The 24637-nt window shown below is 48.2% G+C and overlaps 1 protein-coding gene and 1 long non-coding RNA gene across 2 annotated transcripts in view; one reads left to right on the top strand and one right to left on the bottom strand.

Annotated features, from left to right (window-relative positions):
* Positions 1 to 24637, bottom strand: part of LOC147705713 (uncharacterized) — a 30357-nt gene that overhangs the window by 1454 nt on the left and 4266 nt on the right. The window lies entirely within an intron of this gene.
* LOC147705712 (sulfotransferase 1 family member D1-like) overlaps positions 12548 to 24637 on the top strand; it is a 95772-nt gene continuing 83682 nt past the window's right edge. Inside the window, exons 1-4 of the mRNA XM_086932140.1 lie at positions 12548 to 12767; positions 13069 to 13217; positions 13519 to 13644; positions 14258 to 14355. Of these exons, the coding sequence (XP_086788266.1) occupies positions 13070 to 13217; positions 13519 to 13644; positions 14258 to 14355 (372 nt within the window). The 5' untranslated portion in view covers positions 12548 to 12767; position 13069. The remainder of the gene's footprint in view (positions 12768 to 13068; positions 13218 to 13518; positions 13645 to 14257; positions 14356 to 24637) is intronic.

Below are 24637 nucleotides of genomic sequence, written 5' to 3'. Positions count from 1 at the left end.
TAGGGGCAGGGCATCAGGCCATTTCAAAGATGTGGAAGCCTGTATTTTAGACAATTTCAATTTCACGATGGAGTTGTGACGCTCCACCAGGCCTGTTGATTGTGGATGAAAAGCGGCATGAAATTTCTGTTTAATCCCCAACCCTTTCATGACATATTCTACAACTTCCCAATGAGATGAGGTCCGTGGACCATTAGCAGGACCTCAAAAGGTGCAGTTGGTGTCGCAAACCCTCCTGTTGGAGTTTCCGTTCACTTTCCAGGATTATACTGGAGACAGACTATGTTTTTAGCAGTGCTGGCAATAACAGGATGATCCCAAATTTGCATAAGTTGTTTTGCTATTGAGGATGCACCAACATGTGCCATGTGAATCAAGGGATATAAATCGGCTGTGGGTAGCATCCATTTGGTCATATCTTTATTACCCCAACAGCCCTCATCATCCAGTGTTCCCTCCTAAGACCATTGATCTAGTTCATCAGCAGAGATTGTTTCATGTCCAGCACTTCCTGCCTGGCATCATGCCAACGTTCAGCTTGTGACTTCACCACATACATGGAGGTGGTACTTCGCTGCATTACAGTCTCACGGGCTGTGTGGTCTGCAAATGCATTTACTTGCTCCTATTTTATCAGTCACTTTCTTGTGTGCACTACATTTAACAATTGCTACTCTCTTAAGATATGTTAAGGCAATAAGAAGATGATTCACTAATTCTCCATGCACTATCTGTGTCCCATGTGAGGAGAGAAAACCCCTTTCTTTCCTCTCCTCACAGGTAGCCCCTGTATCAACCAGAAACCAATCAGTAGATCCCAAGACATTTGCATCAATATAAGGACCCATTTGATCTACTGGCACCTCAACCGGTTTCTTACCCCGTCCTATGCATCCCTATGCGTATTCGGAATCTGCAAGGGAATCAGCAGAATAATCAGACATTTGATATTTATTTTGGTTATCAAAAGTATTAGAGTAATTTGGTCCTTGTTCAACTGCTTCAAGTTTGGGGCGAGCTCCTGTACCTCCCCTATTTCCTAAATTCCCTGGGCGTCTTCTCCTACTACCCCTTCCCCGTTGGTACTGCTGACTTTCCAAAAGAGGGCACTCAGAACACCAATGCCCAGTCTTTTTACAATAAGCACACTGATCAGGGGACAAATTTGCTTGAGGGAGAGGGGGCACCCCAGGTGTATACATTGCATGTCCGCCTCTTCCACCCCCCTAAATGGTGGACCATATACTTAAGCCAACATAACTTTTGTCTTTAATTCTTTAACCTCCTTATCCTCCCTACCTTTCGCTTCCTGTTCCTGTTGCTCATAATATTGGTCCATAGTCAAAAGTGAAACTGGGGAAGACGTGGTTCAAGAACTCTCGCTGGCCTTTGAGCGACTAGCTATTTCCGGTAACATAGTAGCAACAAATTTATCAACAAAAAAATGCCTACCCGTATTATCGGCCAAGGACTAACCACTAAAATCATGGAATGTCTCTTCAAATCTTGAAAAGAAATCAGAAACTAACTCATCATTTTTCTGTTTACAGGACGCTAACGTAGTCCAATCTATTTTCTTAGGGGGTATGAGAGTCTTTAACTTAGTCACAATAGCTTTAGGAAGATCTAATATCTCCTTCTCTGGTTTCTTCGCAGGCTCCCTTTCTGCATCTATTTGTTCTAAATGTTCCCAGGTATCACCATATGCTACATTATCATCTATTTTACATATTGTTCTCCACATATCAGGGGGCAAAATAAGCCTAAAGAACTTATCAATATCTGGCAAGGTCATAGTGCAGGAGCTAATGGTCCCTTTCACCTCCTCAACAAAGGTGGCAGGATTTTTCCCGGGGGTCGGACAAAGCAGATTTAAGAGCCATCACATCAGCTCTTCTCCAAGGAGTGTAAACCCAATTATATATGAAATATCACTTTGCATCATCTGATGTTTTATCAACATGTGTTCCCGCACCCTTAGGAAGAACATAAAGGAGTGCAGCTTTACGCATAGGTTTTATAGCAACTGTACTACTAACAGGTGCAATCTCATCCACCGGAGCATCTACTTTCTGTTCTGGGGATTGAACTGTTTCTACACCTTTCTGTTTTCTAGCTAATTCTTGCTCCTTTCATAAACGTAATGTTGCATCTCGTAGTTTAAGCACTCGTCTAATCATATCAGATAAGGCCGAAAAAGGGAAAGTCCCATCTGTTAATCGTTTACAATCAGTATTTATATCCCTTGGCTCTAATTCCTGAGAAATTTGTCTATAGTCAAATATTACCTCCCCAACAATTTTTTTTCTTCAAAATAAAACTGTAGTTTTTCCACGGTTGAACCATAGTTACAATGAGCTATGCAGCCTGAGGCCAGCGAGCCGCCTCCCTAGCAGCAGTTTTTAATTTATCTTTTTCTATTCTAGTCAAAGTAGAGCAAGTCTGCCTACCGCCTGGCGTATCTTGATATTTATCCTCTGAAGAAGAATGCTTCTCGTCAGAAGCCTCATCCTCAGGGGCACTTGGAGTGGGAAATTTATACGGGATGGGGCGTTCTAATAGGATGCAGTCATCCTGAGCTTATTAAGAGGTCCATTAGGATGGCGGACGGACAGTCCGTCCGCCATCCTGTCAGAGGCCGGTACCGTCCGCCACAAGGGCGGAGAACCTGTGCCCCCAATTAGGATGCACCCGCCACAGTGGCGGGTTCATCCCGCAATTTTAACATTGCGGCGGACGGTGCTTAAAGCACCGGCCGCCGCAATGTGAAAAATGCTTGTTGTTGACAGGCACCGCGCGGTGCCTGCCAGGTTGTGCTGTGAAACACAGGGGGGTACCATAGGTACCCCCCATGTGCAACCCCCCTTTACCCTGGGGGCCCGCGACAGGCCCCCAAAGCAGGAACCGTATGCCTTTTTGTGGCGGCATTGCCGCCACGGAAAGCCATTCCTCCCAGGCCATCCTAATATGGCTGGAGGTGTATGATAGACACCGCCACCATATCAGGCCTTTTCCGCCGCGTACGCAAGGCAACTGCGGCGGAAAAGCGGCGGACGGTCTTCCCCTCCGCGACGGTCCCCTCGCCATTGTAATATGGTGGGGGGAAGAAAGGTGGCGGACGGGCAAGGATGGCGGACGGATCGCCACCGCCTGCATGGCGGTGGCGATCCATCCGCCATCCTAATGGACCCCTAAGTATGGGATAAAGAGGCCGCCTAATAGGGTACTGGCCATTTACCTCTAATCGACGTTCCCTTTCTTCTTTTTCTATTTTTTTTCCTTCTTTTTTTTTATTCTAGCGCTTTTTGATATATCGTTTTTCGTTGTTCTTTTTCTGCTATAGATTCCGCTCTTTTAACTCTCTCTCGCACTTCTTTCTCCTACATACGCACACAATCAAACATATCCTGTCTCCTTTTTCTTTTAAATAAACACTGCTCTACATATTGAACCTTTTTAAAATCAAATGACCCATTCACTGGCCATTATAGATCAGAATCTTTTTTGTGTATTTGTTCCACAGTGGACCGTACATTTTGGAAGAATTACCATATTTGACATACAATGTCTCTAATAGGTGTCCCCTCTGGGGAAGCTGGCTGAATTTTTTCGAAATGTTGTTTTGGTACCACCAGCAACAGCAACACCACCTATGGAGTGTGCTGTGAACAGGCATGCTTCAAAAATATATGTAAAATATTACTACTTCAAAATATTTCAAAAGGAGAAAAATCTCCACATTACCTGCCTTCAATCTTTGCAGCGATTAAATAACAAATTCAAACAAAAAACCCAGGCTTAACAAGTCAAGAGTGCCGCTTTAGCGACCTTACCAGACAGAAGACTCCAACTCCCACCTGCTGATCTCTGGTCGACCTAATGGTAACTCCAAAAGTGCACCAAAGAACACCCCAGTCGAGACCGGCCCCACCTGGAGGGTCAAATCAGGAAAAACTGAAAAGTCCCGTCGGCCTGCAAAGACAAAGGTCTCCTCATGCAGTGCGCTTCCTCAGTGAAATTCCAATCCACTGTCAAGACCCCTCCTTCGGGCGGCCGTGTCTCCGATGGGGTCCCACGACGGGCGCTAACTGTGGAAATGTACCCCTTTTTTGATGGTACACTGGTGCAGGGTCACTCTTTTGTCCACGGGTTCAAAAACCAACAAAGTAGCGATCAGCAGTGGAGTAGGAATAAATAACAAGTTTATTATTCACTAATGAGTGGGACCGCCACACAGCACTCTCAAGTGCTGCCTGAGGTAGTACACTGGCTTTCACAAACCAGTGCCCTCTTTATACAGATTTTGTACAGTGTAAGCACGTGAACAGAAATGGAAAGAACAGTTTTAGAAATAGTTACCAACAAACATGGGCAGATAAAAACTACATGGTCAGCAAAATGGGAGGGGAACAGAAATGTTTATGGCAGCAATAGATGATTGACAGTTAGCAGATGTATGGCAGCAACAACTCTCAGCACATACATTGCTTTTAGCTGAGTCAGAGTGTCAACTAAAATAGATAGCACAAGCTGAGGGAAAGGACGAAAGGATTATGAAGGAAACCTAAATGGATACCACAGCCAAAATGGCTGCAGCTTATGCCAAGTAAAATATTCCACGTTTTCCACAAGCATACCGCCAGTGCCTGTAGAAGCAAGGTCCTACATCCCCAAAGAAGTATTTAAGGATTTCCACAAAAATGAGGATATTGGTCAATGGTTTAGGGCTTATGAAGCAGATTGGGCGGCGCTGTTGTGGGGTCGCTTTGTTAGTGATGGGAGGGATACTTTGTTGGATTTGCCTACAGAGGAGCAGGTGTCCTATGCTCATATGAAGGGAGCCCCAATGTCCAGATATGGTTTGACCCCAGAGTTGTACAGGCAAAGGTTTAGAAATTGCAATAAACTGGAGTCTACCACGTGGGCAGAATATGAGTCTTTATTTTGCAGAGCATTGTATGGTTGGGTGAAGGGTAGCAAAGTAGATCATTTTGAGGCACTCTATGATTTGCTTGCATGGGAGCACTTGTACAATAATTGTTTTCCGAGCTACACCAGCACCTGATTGATAGTAAGCTGAGTAACCCTAGGAAGCTTGCTGAGGAGGCCGACCTCTCGGTGAGCACCTGGGTCCACAACGGTCATGTGGGAGACTTCGCCAAAGGTGGGCAGGGTCCCCAGCAGAGGGGTGGGGGGCAAGGGTAAACAGAGGGGGTTCTAGAAAGGGTCCCAAAGTAATCCCCAAGGGAACCAAGGGAAAGGTTCCCAGCCTCTCCCTGAGAAGAAGGCAGGGGCCGACAGATAAGCCTGTTCACAGGGAGCCCAAGACCTGTTTTAAGTGTGGTCCTGTGGGCCACTGTTCTTATGATGCTAGATGTCCCTTGTATGGGAAGACAGCATCCACTGGTGCACATCCCCGTCAGATGGCTAGTGTAGTCCTGGGGGAGGAGATGGGTGTCTGCCCAAAGTGTATTGGGTCCCTCAGAGATGTCCCTTGTCTCTTTAGGAGACTGTGAGGTGGTCCCCAGGACCCAGCTGCCTGATAACACTAAGAAGTACAGGCAGTGGGTGACCATCAACGGCCATAGGGTGGAAGCTCTTAGAGACACCGGAGCCAGTGTGACAGCTGTCAGTTATCGTCTGGTGTCTGAACAGCAGGTAATCCCCAATGTATTTCATCCAGTTGTTGCCGCTGACAACACAGAGCCACTGCAATGTTGCTCAGGTTCCCTCTGAGTGGGGGGGGGGGGTTCTCAGGGAATCTTCAAGTAACTGTGAGGCCATCCACGCCTTTTGATTGTCTGTTGGGTAACGATTTTGAGAGCTCCCCTTGGGATAAGGTGAAGTGAAGTGCTCATTTGGAGATGTTGGGTTTGCCATAGTGCGCATGCATGACCACTCAGTCTATGCTATGGCAGCCAGTAAGGGTGTTCAAGAGGACCTGGAGCCTGAAAGAGTGGCCCAGGAGCCTGCTTTAAAGAAATGAAGCGCGGAGATACTCCCCCGGGAGTGATTCTAGCGCTATATAAACACGCAAATTAAATTAAATGAGGCAGGGGGTGCAGGAAACCCACCACCCACAGTTCCCATGGTCTAGGAGGAGGCAGACCTTGAGGGGGATGCCCTGGAACCTACAGGGGAACAGGTAGCTGAACTGGGGGACATGCCTGAGCTGACCCAGTGGCAGCAGGAAGGAGGACACTCCAGGTAAGAGTTCTGTGAGGAGCAGAAGAAGTGCCCTTCTCTTGTGGGTTTGCGGCAACAGGCCACCAACCAGGCAACAGGTGATCAGTCTGGATCACATTGGATCTACTGATAAAATGGACTCCTGTATAGTGAGCCGAAGGTTGCTGAGCCTGGGTCAGCCAGTGAGCTGGTTGTACCCCAGCGCTTCAGAGCCTTCCTACTGGGGCTGGCTCATGATGTGCCTTTAGCAGGACATTTGGGGCAGGACAAGACCTTTGAAAGGCTTGTCACCCACCTTTAGTGGCCAAAAATGCTCAAGAGTTCAGGCACTCATTGCAGGACCTGTCAGACTTGCCAGGCAAGTGGAAAGAGTGGGAGAAAGCACACGGCTCCTCTCCAGCCATTCCCTGTGGTCAGCACCCCCTATGAGATGGTGGGCAATGACACTGTGGGGTCTCTGGATCCTGGGACAGCCATGGGCAACAGGTTCATCTTGGTCTTGGTGGACCATGCCACCCGGCCCCATGGTGGAACGTGCACTGATGGGGTTTTTCTCCTGCGTGGGGTTCCCCAGAGATGTGGTTTCAGACCAAGGTACAAACTTTATTTCCAAGTATATGAAGTCCCTGTGGCAGGAAGGTGGTGTAAAGTACAAGTTCATCACTCCATATCCCCCCCAAGGTAATGGGCTGGTTGAGAGATTTAACCGGACCCTCAGATGCATGATTATGGGTCTTGAGGAACCTATAAGGTGTAAGGGGGATGTCCTCTTACCATGCCTTCTCTTTGCTTAACGTGAGGTGCCACAGAAGTCCCTAATGTTCAGCCCATTTGAACTTCTCAGTGAGAGGACCTCTGAGTTTAGTCAAGGAAGGCTGGGTGCAATCTCCAAGGAAACCTCCCCAGGATGTATATAGCTACATGATGGCCTTCAGGAACCAGACTTGGTGATTCAGACAACTTGCTCAGGCGAATCTGGAAGCCAGACAGGAGGAGATGAAGGGGTGGTATGACCAGAATGCCACTCTAGTTGAGCTTTAGCCTGGTCAGAAAGTGTGGGTCATGGCCCAAGTGGAGCCCTGTGCGCTCCAGGATAAGCGGACTGGACCATTTGAGGTGGTGGTGCGCAAGAGTCCTGTTACCTACTTGATGGACTTGCAGTCTCCAAGGAACCCTTTGCGGGTCCTACATGTCAACCACCTGGTCCCACTTAGAGAGGTCCGAAGTGGACATGCTCCGAGCAACAGTTGCTGTAATGGAGGAGGAGACTGAGCCTCTTTCTGACCTCCTGGCTTCAACAGAGCAAGATGGGTCCGTGCACGGTGTGAACCTTTCTTCCACCCTGACCCCTGAGCAACAGAATGACTGTCACCAGTTGCTGGTACAGTTTTATGACCTGTTCTACCTGATTCCCAGTGTCACTGATTTGTGCGTCCATAAAGTAGACACTGGCAACAGTGCTTATGTTAAGCACAAAACTTACAGGGTGACTGACAGGGTGCTTGCATCAAGGAGGAGGTATCCCGGATGCTTGTGTTGGGGGCGATTGAGTCCTCTAATAGTCCTTGGGCCAGCCCAGTGGTCTTGGTCCCAATGGCTGCCGCAACTGGTGGCACGCTAGAACTGCGGTTCTGTGTGGACTACCGAGGACTCAATTCAGATACCAGAAATGATGCGCACCCCATCCACAGAGCTGATGAGCTCATTGATCAGTTAGGGGCTGCCCGGTACCTCAGCACTTTGATTTGACTTCTGGGTACTGGTAGATCGCTTTGACTGATGGGGCAAAGGAGAGGTCAGCATTCTCCACACCAGATGGGCACTAACAATTCCGGGTTATGCCCTTTGGGATGAGGAATGCCCCTGCCACCTTTCAGAGGTTGGTCAACCAGGTGTTGACTGTACTTGAAGAGTTCAGTGCCGCCTACCTGGATGATATTTCAGTGTTCAGCGGCAGTCGGGAAGAACATCTGTGCCACTTCTGGGAAGTGTTGATGACGCTGCAGAGAGCAGGCCTCGCGATCAAGGTGAGGAAGTGCCAGATCGGGCAGGGTTCCGTTGTGTACTAGGGACACCAGGTTGGGAGCGGCAAGGTGGTGCCGCTACTGCCCAAGATTGAAACCATCCTGGCTTTGGAACCCCCCAAGACCCAGACAGAAGTGAGAGCCTTTTTTAGGACTCAATAGCTACTACAAGAGGTTTGTCAAGGGGTATGGCAGCATTGTTGCACCCTTGAGAGAGCTGACTTCTAGGAAGCAGCCCAAGAAAGTGAACTGGACTGACACCTGCCAGAAAGCTTTTGATGCCCTGAAGACTGCCATGTGCACGGAGCCCGTGCTCCTGGCACCCAACTTCTCAAAAGAGTTTATTGTCCAAACAGACGCTTCAGAGCATGGTGTGGAGGCTGTTCTGTCACAGATGGATGAGGAGGGCCTAGGCCAACCTGTAGCCTTCATTAGTAGGAGGTTACTTCCTCGGGAACAGAGGTGGAGTGCGTTTGACCTTGAGTCATTTGCTGTGGTCAGGGCACTGAAGAAGTTGAGACCATACTTGTTTGGGACTCACCTCCGGGTTCAGACCACAGGCCCCTCAGATGGTTGATGCAGATAAGGGGTAAGAATCCAAAGCTGTTGATGTGGTCCATTTCCCTACAGGGGATGGACTTCACTGTGGAACACCGCCCTGGTACAGAACACACTAATGCTGATGGTCTGTCCAGATTTTTCCACCTTAGTGATGTGAACTCCCAAGAGGTAGGGTAGTTCTCCCCACATTTCACCTGGAGGGGACACGTGTAAGACCTGGCAACATTGGCGTGGGTCTCCCTTCCATTTTTTTGTTGTTGCCTCTTATGTTTTTGCTGGTTTAGAAAGATGCTTAGGGCACTGTGCCATTGCTATCCAGTGCCACAGTGCATTGCTCCACATGTTAAATTGATGTATGGATTAGTGACTCCATGATTGGCTTATTTGGTTTACTTGTCAGGCCCTAGTACAGTGCACTTCGGGTGCCCAGGGCTTGTAAATCAAATGCTGCTGGTGGACTTGCAGCACTGATTGTGCCACCCACCGGAGCAGCTTGTAAAGTGTGTCTCTGGCCTGCCATTGCAGAGCCTGCGTGCAGTCTGGTACTGCCATGTTGACTTGGCAGGTGCACTCACTTGTCAGTACCCAAACCTTCCCTTTTCCACATATCAGACACACCTAAGGTAGGCCCAAGGGCAGGGTGCATTGTAGGTAAAAGGTAGGACATGCCCTGATGTGTGTGCCATGTCCTAATAGTGAATTACAGCCATTTGTGTTTTTCACTATTGCAGGGCTAACTGCTCCCATAGGCCAGAATGGGCAGTTTGATTATAACAGCCTATAATCCTAACTGGAGGTTAAAATTAAAATAAGAAATACACCCTTACTTGGACTTCAGCAGTAGCTGCAGGTTAGAGCACAGCACGGAATAAACAAGAGCTTGCTGTCGACTGGCATCCTAAATAAAGCTGTCCACCTTAAGGGGTATAGCATGTGGTGCCCCAGCTGGTCGCTGCCACTCAAAACATATCACCCGAGCATGCACTAACCCTACCAATAACTAGCAAACTCTAAGAACATCTGCCCACTTAGAAAACGGACTCAGAATGTGCGACAAGCGATTCTAGTTAGATTCGTGCTTTTATTAGGCTCCACAAGGTACACAAATTCGGAATTGGGCCTTATTATCCAAGGATTTGGGTCTTCCTGTCCCAGTATGCAAGTTATTGTCTTTATGTATTAGCATTGGTGCTCATGTCTCTAGATCCCAGTCTTGAGCCAACAAATGTACCCGACATTAGAACTGTGTACTGAAGGGTGTCTGTAGAGTTTTGTCCCAGAGTCACTTTGTTTCCTGAAGCCTTGTTGGTGTATTCCCCATCCCTGAGTATGTTTTAATTTAAGACAGAATGCTGTGGGCGAATAAGTTATTGGTCACAAGCAATTTGAATGTCCGTCGATCGGGGTTATTACTGAAAGTGCCTTTTCTGTTAGTGGTGAGTCTAGGCACTCAGATTACTGATTGTGCATGCACTCATCCTTGTACTTCAAATGTATCCCCCTCGAACAGCGAAAGACAGTCACTCACGCCCTGGTTACCAGCAGACTCGACTACGGCAACGCACTCTACGCCGGAATAAACAAAAACCTCATCCGCAAGCTACAGAACATCCAGAACGCCGCCGCAAGACTGGTCCTCAACCTGCCAAAACACTGCCACATCTCCCAGCACCAGCGCACACTCCACTGGCTCCCCGTCGAGGCGAGAATCACCTTTAAGATGCTCACCCACGTACATAAGGCCCTCCACGGCACCGGACCAGCATACCTGAACAGCCGACTCAAATTCCACGCACCCCAAAGGACCCTACGATCAGTCCAGCTTTCCTACGCCGTGTTCCCCGCACCAGAAAGACCAGATCGGGAGGCCGCTCCTTCTCCTTCCTCGCGGCCAAAGCATGGAATGCCCTTCCGCTCCACCTGAGACAGACAGCATCGCTCCCCATCTTCGCAAGAAACCTCAAAACCTGGCTCTTCGACAGACCCCCTCCTTGATGAAATGAAACCTTCACCCCCCCCCCCACCCCTAGCGCCTTGAGACCCTTACGGGTGAGTAGTCGCGCTTTAACAAACTCCTGATTGATTGATTGTACTACTTCATCGCGCGCACTCAGACTCATTCTTCCATTTCCCCATGAACCCACCCACAGCAAAGCACACACACAGACTCAACAAACGTGCAAAATAAATTAAATGAATAAAAGTATAAACAAGCAATACATATTGCCGCTTGACTGAGGCAGGCATATGCTTGCAATAAGGTCAAGTAAAATAAAAAATTAAACAGCAGACGACAATCTTAAAATAGCGACGTGCATGGTGTACACGAGATTTAATGATAATCCACCCTTAAACACCTATGGGCTCTAATGCCTTTCACAATAAGTACTCCGGACTGCTGCATTTTGCATACATTTTCATAATAAACAGACAAGACGTACATCATCTACATACCTTTTACCAATCAGACCTATCACCATAACCAACTAGGTGCACCAGTACAGTTGGCAAAACAATACAGAACCTTGACCAGGACTAGCACAGCGCATATGAGGGTGGAGCCTAAAGCCCTCTCTCAGAACTGCTTCGTAAAGCTCTCATTTGTGTTTACAGTCCGGAGAGAGCTGTGCTGTCAAGCCAGAACTAATAACAAGCATTGGCATAGCCAATAGGTCTCGCCTTTGGGACCTGCTGCATAACTACATGCTTATAAGGTCCCAAAGGTGGGCGCTATTGGCTATGCCAATGCTTGTTTTGTTAGATTTTAGCTAAAGGTTTTGTTCTGCAGTGCCTGCCCAGCAGTGGATGTGTCTCCCCCAGATTCGCTTTCATTTCTTCAAAAAGACATGGGGCCTCATTTATGACTTTTTGCCGTAGGGAAGCGCAGCAGGCCTTCCTGCTGCGCTTCCCTACGGCAAAAGAAAAGGGCAGAAATGCGCCGTATCTATAAGATACGGCGCATTCCTGTCCTTTTCCCCTTCGCCGGCGCACAATGGGCTGCCTGCGCCAGCGCAGGCACCCTTGCACAATGGTGCAAGGGTGCCTGCGTTGCGGGGAAGATTTTTTTTGTACAGGAAGGGAAACCTTTCTGTACAAAAATAATCACAAGAGGCTTTTCCTCTTTCTATGTGTGCTATAGAATGCAGCACACATAGAAAAAGGAAATACGAGGAGAAATAAAGACATTTCTCCCTGTTGTGCCTCCCTTACGCCTCCCCTGGGGAGGCGTAAGCTTTTGGCACTGCTTCAGAGTTACGATTTCTCGTAAATCTGGGGCAGTGTCAAAAGGCCATGGATGTTGCTAGGAACGCCCCCAGCAACACCCATTGCACTCCCCTTTAACGCAGTACACTGCGTTAAAGGGACTGATATTTATCAGGCAGCAGTACGCCACAAAAACTGGCGTACTGCTGCCTGATAAATACCACGCTGACTTCTGCGCCACGGAATTTCATGAAAAGTGAAGTTCCGATGGCGCAAGGGGCCTCATAAATGAGGCCCATGGCGTTTGTGAAAGCGTTGGCTGTATTCATTTCTGTATTTCTGTAGTGTTACTTTTTACTGCATCCTCGAAATGTGATACTCTTTCTGTATGACATAAAAAACAGAGGCAGGAGAGTCAGTTGTGTGACCTTGTAGGCTTACACGATAGAAGACTTTAAAATAATGCTCTGGCCGCCCTGCTGCTATAAAGGCCATTTTTCTGGGTGGGATTGGTCTGCTGGTGTTGGGCGTTGCTTTCTGATATGGCTCCGACCTTTGTTCGTTTTACAGTTGGAGAGGTGCCAGGAAGGGATCGAAGTCAAAGTTCTCTGCTTCAACAAACCTGAATAAGGTGCAGAGACCGCTCAAGTCCCTGGCCTCCCTTTTAGCTCCTGGGATTCAGACTCCATCGTTGTGAAGGGGCAAGTAACCTAGTGTTAGGCGGCTGACCACCAACAGAGTATTTGGCCGAACAATTGGAGGACAATCTGCGGTGAAGCACACACTTCAGAGGTAGGTGTTGTTTTTTATCCCTGTGCCATAGTTGCTGCTTGCTGAAGTAAGCACCTCGAGACAGCATTCATTCCTTTCTTTCCTCATTTGACTTTTCCATCTTTCTGTGGTGGGCTGCAGCTGTCAGGCTGTGTGGACCTCCTGGTGGTTCCACTGATGGCACCTTTTAAAGGTGATCTCAGTACCTGATTTGTCTAGGGTTTTGAGAGACCTGTGAGGTGATGGAATGGACTATTGGCATGGATTCTTCAATGTCCATTTTGTGTTCTTGGCTGACAAGTGTTTGCATCTTGATTTGCAGTATGGAGAACATCGACCACTTATTGCGCCGGAAGCTGGTGCTGGTGCAGGGGGTGCCTATGCTTAGTTTTACAGCAGACAACTGGCCTGAGATAGAAGCAACCCAGGCCAGGACTGATGACCTGATCATCGCCACCTACCCCAAGGCAGGTGAGTCTCTATTGGGTCCCAAACTCTAAGAGGAGGGCAGCGTTGGCCATCTATTTCATAGCATGTAAGATTCACTTGTGCCGTCAAAGTCCACACAGTTATGCACTAAATGCTGCAGTGAGTCAAAAAACATCATTCTAGCTCCCAAAGCAGGACACACCAGAATCATTACAATAGCACCAACTCTGAGATTCAGCGGTACCGGTTAGCTATCCCATGGGCCATGCCTTGTCCTTACTGATCTGAAACACAACCCATTAGAAGTGAGTCCTGATAAGGGTATTTTTTTTTTGTTCCTAAGGGACTACCTGGATCAGTGAAATTGTGGACATGATCTACAACAACGGTGATACTGAAAAATGCAAACGCGGCTCCACCCATGTCCGTGTAGCCTTCATTGAAGCCACCTTTCCGGGACTCCCAACAGGTGAGGTTGCACGTGTATAGATCAGCTGGCGGAAGGAAGATGGCGGGGGATCTATGAAGATCCACAGTCTCAAAGAAAGGGCAATAGATGAGGTGTGGGAGTGTCCCAGATAACAAGTTGTACAGAAGCACTGGTTTTACATTACTTAAAGGGGAAGGGGTGGAAGAGATTGAAAGCATTTGGCAAGTTATTATGCCCCATCACCTGTTTCTATGCAGCAGGCCTCGCTTATTCTACCTGTTAGTCAGGGACTTACTTGTACATCTGGATGCATCTTCTCAACATCTTTTAAAATGGTCTTGTCTTAAATGGGAATACCCAAGCTGGATTTGGCTCGGAGATAAACTGTGGATCAACAGATGTTTAGTGTGAATTGCAGTTAGGAGTGCCTACACTCATGGCTGACAATGGCAGACCTAAATACAATTAAACTCGGTACAGCCCTGGGGTACCGTCCTTGCCTTCACATTTTCAGACTCTTAAGAAAACAAACTTTAGGATGACGTGGGGGTTAATGACAGGATTAAGGACATTGCCAGTGAATCCATGATTCTGTTTGAATTCAAGAATTTCAGCACTGACGTTTTCTTACGTGACCACATTTTTATTTTAGGGGTGCAGCAATTGAATGTTATGAAACCGCCACGCCTGGGGAAGACTCATCTTCCAGCCCAGCTCCTGCCAAAGTCCTTCTGGGACAAAAAGAGCAAGGTAACCCATGCCAGGGGTCAACAGTAGAATAGCAGAGCAAAAGTCAACAAGATGGGGTAACTGCTGGACAAGAGAGCAACATGGGTGGGCAGTGACTTAGATATTAGCATCACCCACAGAAAAAGAGCAGTGATAAAGTAGGCAACCAAGGGGGCATTTAGTGTGTTGGAGATAGGTATGGCCTGGCTAGATGGACCTAGGTGATAATTAAGCGTAGTAAAATAGGCTGGTGTGATATGTCTATTGTTCTTATCTGTAAAAAACTGGTCAGACTAGTTATTTGTAAAAAAAAAAAAAAAAAATGATGGGCACACTGAGTTGCGGTCTTGTAGCCTTATGTGCAAATAATTCGGCCGAATGAATGGTCCGGGATATTTTATCTCCTAGATAATGGGCAGATTGAATGACCTTTTCATGGGTAAGTGAATTCATTCTTTCCCTTCTCATCGGTAAATGGGGAGAGTGCAAGTGCCCCGTGGCGACTAATAAACAAAGTATTTGGTATATCATTTTCTATATGTAGAGGTTGATCACATGACATGAGATGGTATTTAATGTACAAGCTGGTCTTAACCATCTGTTCTACAAAAGGAGAGCGACTAGGAGGCTGGAATTTCTTATTGCTGGAAGTTGGGAGACCTAATTTGCGTAGTAATTTTGCAAACAAGCAGCATGCTATTTATGTAGTGATTGTAGTACATAGAATACGAAAAGATTTCTATTGAAGGGGCTGCAGGCGTGGCAGTATGAGCTATGTTTCAGCAGTTCTCCCTTACCGGCTTCTACTCCACATGCTCCTTCATTAAAGATATTATCTCTGTGCAGTGAGCTGCCAGCCTCACCACAAGGAACCCTTCCCTTCCCCGCAGAATGGCGATAATCAGGTAATCTGGGCCGCACAGGGTTTGTATAAATAGAGATTACAAAAAACAGTCAGTACAGCTAAATGATGATCTTGAATAAAGTTCCCCATTTTTTCTCAAATTGTCTAAATGTTGCCAGTGCTTAATTTGTGCTGGTGCTTTCCCGTGCTTAGCACCGGCTCTTAGTTATCAGGGCCAGGTCTACATAACACCACTTGTCTGCAATTCTGCACGTCATATGGTAATGTGAATGTGGCGTACGCGTAGCCGTATACTAGACAGTATATAATTAAATTACTTCACTGACTCGGCACATCACATACTGGTCCAGACCGTCCGACTTCTAATTTATTTATTGAATGAATGAATCCAATATGCAGATCAGATCAGATTGATTCAGTCATGAGTGACGGTCACGAGGTGCATTTTGAATTTGCTTCCTTTAGTTAGGCGGCGGCCCTTGCCTGTGGGCAGAACACTGATTTGGCAGGTGGCTGGATTTGGTTCTGCGGGTAAGGGCTGTGCTGCAGGAAGCACAAGTAGATTTTTTTCAAAATGCCACGCCCGGCACACCCGCACACACCGGTACCCGGCACAAGTCATCAGAGGTTGAGGCAGCACTGGATTGAGGGGGATAGCCCAGCCCGATGGCGTTGTAGTGCAGGCAGCAGTTGCAGCAGCCTGGCTAGGCCACCTATTGCATATAAAGGCAGGCAGGCCAGTACCCGGCCGCTCACCACCACCAGGGCAGTAACTGTAAGTAACAGCCATAATATAATAAGCCATTACCAACGCAGTTATTTTTTTGGTGGGTCGTGGTCTTGTGGGTGGGGTGAAGTGATGGTCACCGGCGTTGGCGTGATAACTCGGGTTCCTGCTCGGCTCCACATGAAATCCGGGTGTTAAGTAGGTTAAAGTGGCCGGGTGGCCCAGCAGGGCACCGAACCCTGCCCTCCTTCTTACGGCCTTCTCCTGTCCTGGCCCAGGCTGGGCAGTGGCATTGTACTGGTCAGATGCCCAGTGCTCGGTGCCGCAGGCATGATTTGCTCAGGGCAGGTCTTGGACTCGTCACTAACCCTGGGCAAAGCACTACGCTATGCTCGCTTAGTTTGCGAAGTTCCTGCTACTTCACAGTACGTGAACTGCACGTAGCACAGTGCAAACACGCGTAGCGTAGTGCAACTGTCATTTTTTGCTTGCTCGCGGTCCTCAACATCAAGTTTGTGACCGCGAGCAAGCAAAATGACATCCCGGCGAGACTTTTTCCTCGTTCGCGATCAGCAACATCAAGTTAGAGAAAATAAACCTCCCAGCGCGATTCTCAATGCAGGGCGGTCAGGTTTCTCATTGCGTGTGGTCGCGTATATTCACAACCGCTCGCAATGAGAAACTACCAGTCCGCGTTGAGAAAGCTGCCGCTCGCGTAAAAATCTACTCGAGTGGCAGAAAACTACAGCTCTCACTGTGCAAGATGCCATTTTCAATTATTGCACACTGCCGAATGCTTGTCCCCACTGTGCAATCATTGAAAACGGCATCTTGCACAGTGCGAACAGGGTACTACGCAGTTCGTGTAGTGCTACGCGTAGCTCGCATAGTGCGAAGTGTACTTTGTGTAGCTACGCGTAGCGCTACTTCGCGAACTATGCCCAGGGTTACTCGTCATTCGGTGGTTCACACACTTCACAGTTCACTTCATGTGCATGTAGTGAACTGTGAAGTGAGTGAACCACTAAGTGAGGAGTCCAAGGCCTGCCTTGAGCAATCATGCCTCCGGCGCCTGGCACCGTGTGCCAGTACATGCCACTGCCCGGCCCGGGCCAGAAGGAGAGGACTGTATGAAGGGTCAGTTTTCAATCTGTACCTCTTGTGTTTCCGGCCATCTCCAGGGTCTTTGACATAAATCCAACGTTTGGTTTTAAAGTAATGATCTTTTTGGAGTTACTCACTGGTCCAATGTCTGTGATTCTCCTATCCCGGATCGTCCAATGTCATTTAATCTCTCTTGGTTCCTTGTGGTTCATCTGCCCCAATTTCTAATTTGGTGCATTACATATATTGACCCTGTCCAACAATGCGCACCAGTAACATACGTAGCAGCTGACAGTGGCGGCTGGTGACATTTGAAAGTGGTGAGGTGTAACATTATTGTCGTACTGCACTGCGGACAATCTACAGGGGGTTTGGGGGTTCGCTGCCTCAATAAAATTTGGAAAAAAGAGTGGAAAAACAGTGCATTTTTAAGCACATTTGAGGAAGCAGTAAGGTTAATAAAGCAATTAGTGCTGGGCCTAATAAACATAAATCAGTCACTGCACCTCCCCTCCCCTCACTTCACACAGCTTTGCTCTTGTACCTTCACCCAGCGCCAAAGAGACCCTTGCTCACTCACAGGTGTACACACACTTCTCTACAGGGGATTGCCAAGTAGACAGACAAAATACACAACTAACAAGCAGACACATCTCAGTCTTGAAACTGTAAAGCAGAGACACCCAAACGGATCTAATAATATGAATTATAATACAGACAAATAGTCAGACACTCAGCCTCCTCCCCCCTTCCATCTCAAATGTTCAAGCTTGTACCTCTAAAACACCACGCTGCATTCTAAAAGTCAGGAAGTAGTCAGGGGTATGAGGCATTAAAATATGTTTAAATAAAAACAACCATTACTTTTCCATCAACATATTTCACTATTTATAAAATGGTGCACTGTTAAACAGTCAATACAGGTACAACCCCTTAAGTCTGCCTATTTCCTGCCCATTCTCTGCTACAGGGGTATACCAAATCACTCCACAAACACTGGCAAATATGAAACATTATGCGATTGTATCAGGATCACACCTTGTATCAATGGGGAACTGAGATGGTGTTGATGTACAACTTGTCAAAAATAGCAAACGTACTTTGTACAACAACACAGGTGCACAAAGTAAAAATCCTCTCACGGAACAAGGTTAGAGATTTTATAAGGGTAAGTACTGCAATGCTAAACCAGTTTAAAGCAGTGCAAGATAAAAGTGATAAAATAGGTGTTGTTAAACTGGTTTACTGAACAATCAATCACGACAGAATGGAAACCGAATGCGCAGAGCTCAAGCATGAGCACAGCAAAAACCCTCATCAATAATACATTAGCAAATATTTCACAGACCCTGGAACAAGACATTTGTTAAATGCCCTCATAAGGCAGCCTGCCTTTTATGAAGTGTTGCTTTTAAGTTAAAGAATCACGACTGCTCTGATTAGGTTAAAATGTCCGAGGCAGATGTGGAAATACAGACTCTGACCTCAGCACACCAGCTTGCATAAATCAATACCATCGGCGCAACGGATTGAAACCACAGGCAGCCGCTTTCAGGTACCAGTAGAAAAGGCAGCAGTACAATCTGTGCGACTGGTTTGTCTGAGTGTAAGCTGTGATCGCTCACTGATGCATTAGTGCACCCAACCCATTCTTACAGTCTGTGGAAGCAAACTTCACATGTCCAACCAAAAGAAAGGTAAGACGTAAGAGAAACTGATGCAAATGAAACTCTGCACATTGTTCATTCAAATATATATGATATGTATTTGGTAAGCGGTTGTGTGAGGGAGACACTGCTCCATCAGTGTGAGAATCAGTGTGAGAGTAAACGTTATGGGTATCTTTCACTCACTGGTCATATCTGTCTGCCCAGGCAGTCTGCCTACTTACCAACTCACACACCAGCATGGTCACTCCTCTGTTTATCCATCCATCCAACTACGCATCCATCCTTCAACCTAATCCCACAAACCCAACTATCTATCCTGCCACTCGCACCCTGTCCCTTCACCCACCCATCCATCTATAAGTCCGTCCACCCACCCATCCATCCACCAAGTAACCCCGTCCGTCCATCCATCCATCCATTAATCACCCATCCAGTAACCTCATCCGTTCGGACATCCGTTCGCCGGTCTATCCATCCATCCATCAACTCCATCCATTCGTCCGTCCAGCAACCCCGTCATCCACCCCTCCATCCAGCCATCCATCCATCCAGCAACACCGTCTATCAATTCATGCATCCAGTAAAACGATAAATCCATCCACTTGTATACATTAACCAGCCTGCCCTCCTTACTCAGTGACGATAATCTCAGCGGCATGCTTTGCAGAAAGTGGAAAGTGTAACTTTGAACGAAGTTTCACAGAGAATTCTCCTATCAGGGGGTCACCCTAACAACAAGCGGGCTAAAAAACAAAGGGGCATATTATCAAGGGGGTTTATCTCCGCTTTTTTGGCTTTAAAAGCCAAGAAAGCGGAGATAAAATTATCTCCCTATTACCTAGCTGCCGCTAACACCAGTTAGTGACAGCTAGTAGGAGATAGCGACCATCTTGGGCCCCACTTTGCATGTCAGTGATATTTATCACTAATGAGATGCAAAGTGGGCGTGCCAAGATGTTAGAGACTGAAAACAGTCGCTAACATCGCTATCTCCTATTACCAACTTTTGGAGATATTCGCGCTAAGCGGGAATATCTCCAAAAGCTAACACCTGCCCTGAGCAGTTCTTAGCCATGTTATCCAATGGGAGGTGGATAACATGGCTAAGAGCATTAGCTCGCTAATGCATGAATATCGCTAACTTTTCAGCGATATTCATGCTTTGCGTCGATTTTTACCGCATTTGCGTTAAACCTTGGTAATACCAAGGTTTATTTGCGGTAAAAATCGCCGCAGCGCTGCAGTAAATTTTTGTCTCTAACCAAGCAATAGCGATAATTATCGCTATTGCTTGGTAATATGCCCCATAGCTCCTCAAAACACCAGCACACTCCGTTGCTTCCATTTGTGACTTAATACAATCTATCTCAAAGTACACCAACAGTGTTTAATAAGCATGCAGCGCTGGCGTTCCTTTCACACTCCTCAATGTCCATCGCCGAAGGAGTATGTTACTGACACTCAGTGGCGTCACTAGGGGGGTGCGGGGGGGGGGTGCGGACCGCACCGGGTGACACCCTCACATGGGGTGACACCATCTGGTTACGCTGTGTATGAAACACAGCTCTGCAGCCTCGCCTCTGCTCTGATTTGCTTTATCATCAGGAGGAACCCTGGGCCTAATGAAACATTGTGCCTCTCTGACAAGCGCAGAGGCTGCTCTCCCAGGCTCCTTGACGTCATCAGGGAGTATCACCCACGCCCCTCTGCTGGTTAGATTAGCGCAGCCGCAGTCAGTTCCTGCAGCCACCAGCACGCAGTACACACTGTCACAGGTCAGGGTCAAAGGAAGTTGCCCGACTAGGCCTCAGAAGGACGCTTTAAGTGGATTTCTTCATGTGAGCCCCGTGCTGCGGCCTCTGGTTGAACTGTGAAGTGGAACAATAAAAGGGGTTCAGTGGGCCCCTCGGGCCTCTGGGCGCCCTCTGTTGTCTTAACTTTACCCCAGCACTTGCCAAAGACTTGTGTGCCGGTGGCTTTCGGCAGGTAAGAGCCAGTTGCCCCCCTGTCTCCGTGCCTGCCCCGCTCCATGCCTCAGATTGTGCCAGTCATGCCAGCTGTCGTCATCGAAAATGGCCTGTATGGGCAGCAGCTGTCACATGCCAGTGTACAAAGACCTGGCCGTGGCGTGGCACACTGCTGGACAAAACATCACCCCTGAATATGTTTGCCATCCCAGGCCTTCACATTCGGTGTCCGGTACCCACTGCACTCTGAGCCGGAGGAGAGAGAGGTCTGTACCCGGCATGGAGCTTCTCACGAGGCAGGTAAGGGCAGCTGGGTGGGGTCTGATTCTGAATGCTTGGACCCAGCTCTCGGTTGGACTCTTTGAAGTTTCACTTTCATTTTCTGCATCGTCCATTGGAATGCAAGTTTTCGGAGGTTATCCGAAATTTACAATAACCAACCATATTCCTTATGATCAAAGCGACTGGAAAATGTATTTGTGTATTAAGAAATTGGAAACATCTGTCCGTAGTTTGGATCTGCTGAGATCAGCCAAAATCAGTGGATTCTGAATTCTGGTAACAGCAGATCTGAGCTCGGTCTGTAATGTATAGGTTGGGTCAGGCTGGTTCAGAGGCCAGTCTGACAAGGTCAGAAGGGCTGGTGTGACAGGTCAGTGTGTGGGACGATGTTTGGGCTGCTTGTTGTGCTGTGTTGTGGTCTGGCGGGCTAGTGTATGCTAATAATATCCCAGATATTGCTACAAACGGTCTGCAGGAAGTGCTAACGCATACAGCCCCCCATGCAATACAAAACACCTGTACAACTTGTGTTTGTAATTCCCACACTGCCCGGATTTGCTATGAGATGTGCAGACGAGGCAACTTGATTTACTCATCTGGGTCGGTAATGCTGGCCACTTTTATTGTCGGTGTCCGGGCGGGCCTATTGTCAGGCGCAGACCGAACCTGGTTGGGGTAGTGTCGTTTAGAGCCCCCCCTGGAGACACAGGTGATAGAGACCCCCCCCTGTTGAAGATGTGCAAAGGTCACTGTTAGGTACCCTCAGGAGCATCAGTAAAGTTGCGCTTCTGGTCACTTTTCTGGCCAGATGGTCCTCAAAAATATAATAATCGTTGTACTTCTGGGGAAGTCGAGACTTGTCGGGGTTTGCACTGTTGCATGATTAAGCCGCATGTTGTACTTGGCGTGTGGTGATGTTTGTTGACAGTGCTGAGCCAACATGCATTTTAGTAATGCTCTGTAGTGCCTAATACGCCCTCAAGAGTATCTAGACACTTTACAAAGTTTGTAAAAAAACTGTTTTCCATACCAGATTTGGCATTGGTTCCATCGATCTCTGCGTCACGATAGGAGCCTCTTCTATTACAATTTAAATGTATGGCCTGACGAAAATGTCTGGCACCGGTGCAGTAACATACCAGACGATTTGACTGGCTTTCCAGTGCCCAATTACCGTAATTATATTTTTGTGTTCAAGGCTGCACGCCTCGCCAGGAGCTGCTTGTGCTTTTAAGCGCGCATCCAAATCCGTTGTGTAACACTGTAGATTTACGGTCCTAGGGCTTGTGCCACGCGCCTCTCTGTGATATGCAGAACATGAGTTAGGTTTAAGACATGGTCTGTCTGTCTCCCGGCCTTCCTCCTCGGAGTCCCCACAGTGGTCCGTAAAGGTAGCCCGCGCTCGACTCTCGGCCATGCTTATGTTACATTTCACGAGTGGGAGCCCCGTGCTGTCTGCCCACCCTGGACTCGGAGCCCCTCTAGCATGCTCGACAGACAACAAATGTCGCCGCAGAGCAAGCTTGTCGTTCCTGAGGTGAGAGCCGAGTGAGCAGCAATGCAAACACCTTACTCAGAATTATAATGCAAACTAAGTTTGACTTTTGGTTATTTAATAGGCTTCTCCTGTGTTTATATCCACTGCAAGGCGCACTATGTTTTTTGGTCAAGTTTTCTCTGTAAACCCCTCATTTTAGACGTTTTCTGCAAGCCCATCCTACTGGCTAGCCCCCCCCCCCCTGCTGCGCTCGAAGGTGAGGGCGAGTGTGTCTTCTGTGTCTATTTAAACTTATCCTTAGTGTCGCGTGCACGAATTCTAAGCACATTTTATGAGTTTATTTCAGTCACTTTGAGAAAAGCCGAGAACTGTGAGGGAGAAACCATGGGGGGGGGGAGAAGGCGACGAGGAAAGGGTGAAAAGAGCAGCAGGCGGGGGAGGGGGTGCAGGCGGAGTGGGGAGAAATGGTGCAGGCAGAGAGGGAGATGGTGCAGGCAGAGGGGGAGATGGTGCAGGCGGAGGGGGAGATGGTGCAGGCAGAGGGAGAGATGGTGCAGGCTGAGGGAGAGATGGTGCAGGCAGAGGAGAGATGGTGCAGGCAGAGGAGAGATGGTGCAGGCGGAGGGGAGATGGTGTGGACAAAGGGAGAGATGGTGCAGGCAGAGGGGAGATGGTGCAGACAGAGGGAGAGATGGTGCAGGCAGGGGGTGAGATGGTGCAGGCGGATGGGAGATGGTGCAGACAGAGGGAGAGATGGGGGGGTGGAGAAGGCGATGAGGAAATGATTAAAAGAGCAGCATGCGGGGGAGGGGTGCAGGCGGAGGGGGAGGAATGGTGCAGGCAGAGAGGGAGATGGTGCAGGCAGAGGGAGAGATGGTGCAGGTGGAGGGAGAGATGGTGCAGGCGGAGGGGAGATGGTGTGGACAAAGGGAGAGATGGTGTGGACAAAGGGAGAGATGTGCAGGCAGAGGGGAGATGGTGCAGGCAGAGGGGAGATGGTGCAGGCAGAGGGTGAGATGGTGCAGGCTGAGGGAGAGATGGTGCAGGCAGAGGGAGAGATGGTGCAGGCGGAGGGGAGATGGTGTGGACAAAGGGAGAGATGGTGTGGACAAAGGGAGAGATGTGCAGGCAGAGGGGAGATGGTGCAGGCAGAGGGGAGATGGTGCAGGCAGAGGGTGAGATGGTGCAGGCTGAGGGAGAGAGGCTGCGGACAGAGGGAGAGATGGTGCAGGCAGAGGGGACATGGTGCAGGCAGATGGTGAGTTGGTATATCCGGTAAGTTGTGAGGGGGTGACACCATGAGTTACCCGCACCGGGTGACACCAACCCTAGTGACGCCACTGCTGACACTACGCTGTACCCAGGCATTTTGGAAGGTCATGCTGCAAATAACAATCGCCTCAGCGTGTCTAGGACTCACCGGCCAAATCTCCAGTCAGAGCACGATACAAGCCAAGACGGACCCGAGCAGAAAGACTCTGCATCCTGCTGCGAAATGAGATTAATAAAAACAATTAGCTCCGAAGCACCAACACCGAAAACTGACCTGAAGGTGGAGAAACGCAAACTCCAGTTGTGGTTTCAAAAGCCTGCAATTGATACACAACCATGCTTTCTTTCGTAACACCCTCACCCCCCTTCCCCACCCACCTCCGCTTCATACGGGGTCAGTGCATTATCCCGCCTCTTCAAAATCAATTTAACACCCAAAGTGGTGTGTTGAAGTGGCTGTTTCGCATCAAACAATTCCATTGAAAACTTGAAGCATTTTGACAAATTGAGGCACATTTATAATTACTTGCACACTCCCAATTAACACCATATGACCTTTAACCCGATTATGTCACTAAGGGCCAGATGTAGGTAATTCCGATTTACCTACTCTAAAATACCGAATCATACTGATTCGGTATTTAAGACGGTACATTGGAAGTAAGCAGATGTAGGTAATTTTACTTTTTCAATTTACCGAATCGGTAAATACCGAATCGGTATTTCCCATTGATTCCTAAGGGCCTTGAAGCCCATAGGAATCTATGGGAAATATAGAATCGGTATTTACTGATTCAATAAATACCGAATCCTGGCAGGAGGAACGGGGTGTCACTTTGACACCCTGTAGCACCCCAATTGCAGGCTTGTGTGCCATGTGGCAAACATACATGCCCTAAGGGCATGTCTGTGTGTCAC

This window comes from Lissotriton vulgaris, chromosome 7, assembly GCF_964263255.1.
Source record: "Lissotriton vulgaris chromosome 7, aLisVul1.2, whole genome shotgun sequence".
NCBI classification, from domain to species: domain Eukaryota; kingdom Metazoa; phylum Chordata; class Amphibia; order Caudata; family Salamandridae; genus Lissotriton; species Lissotriton vulgaris.
The sequence above is the reverse complement of the archived record's forward strand: the minus strand, read 5'-3'. Positions and strand labels throughout refer to the sequence as shown.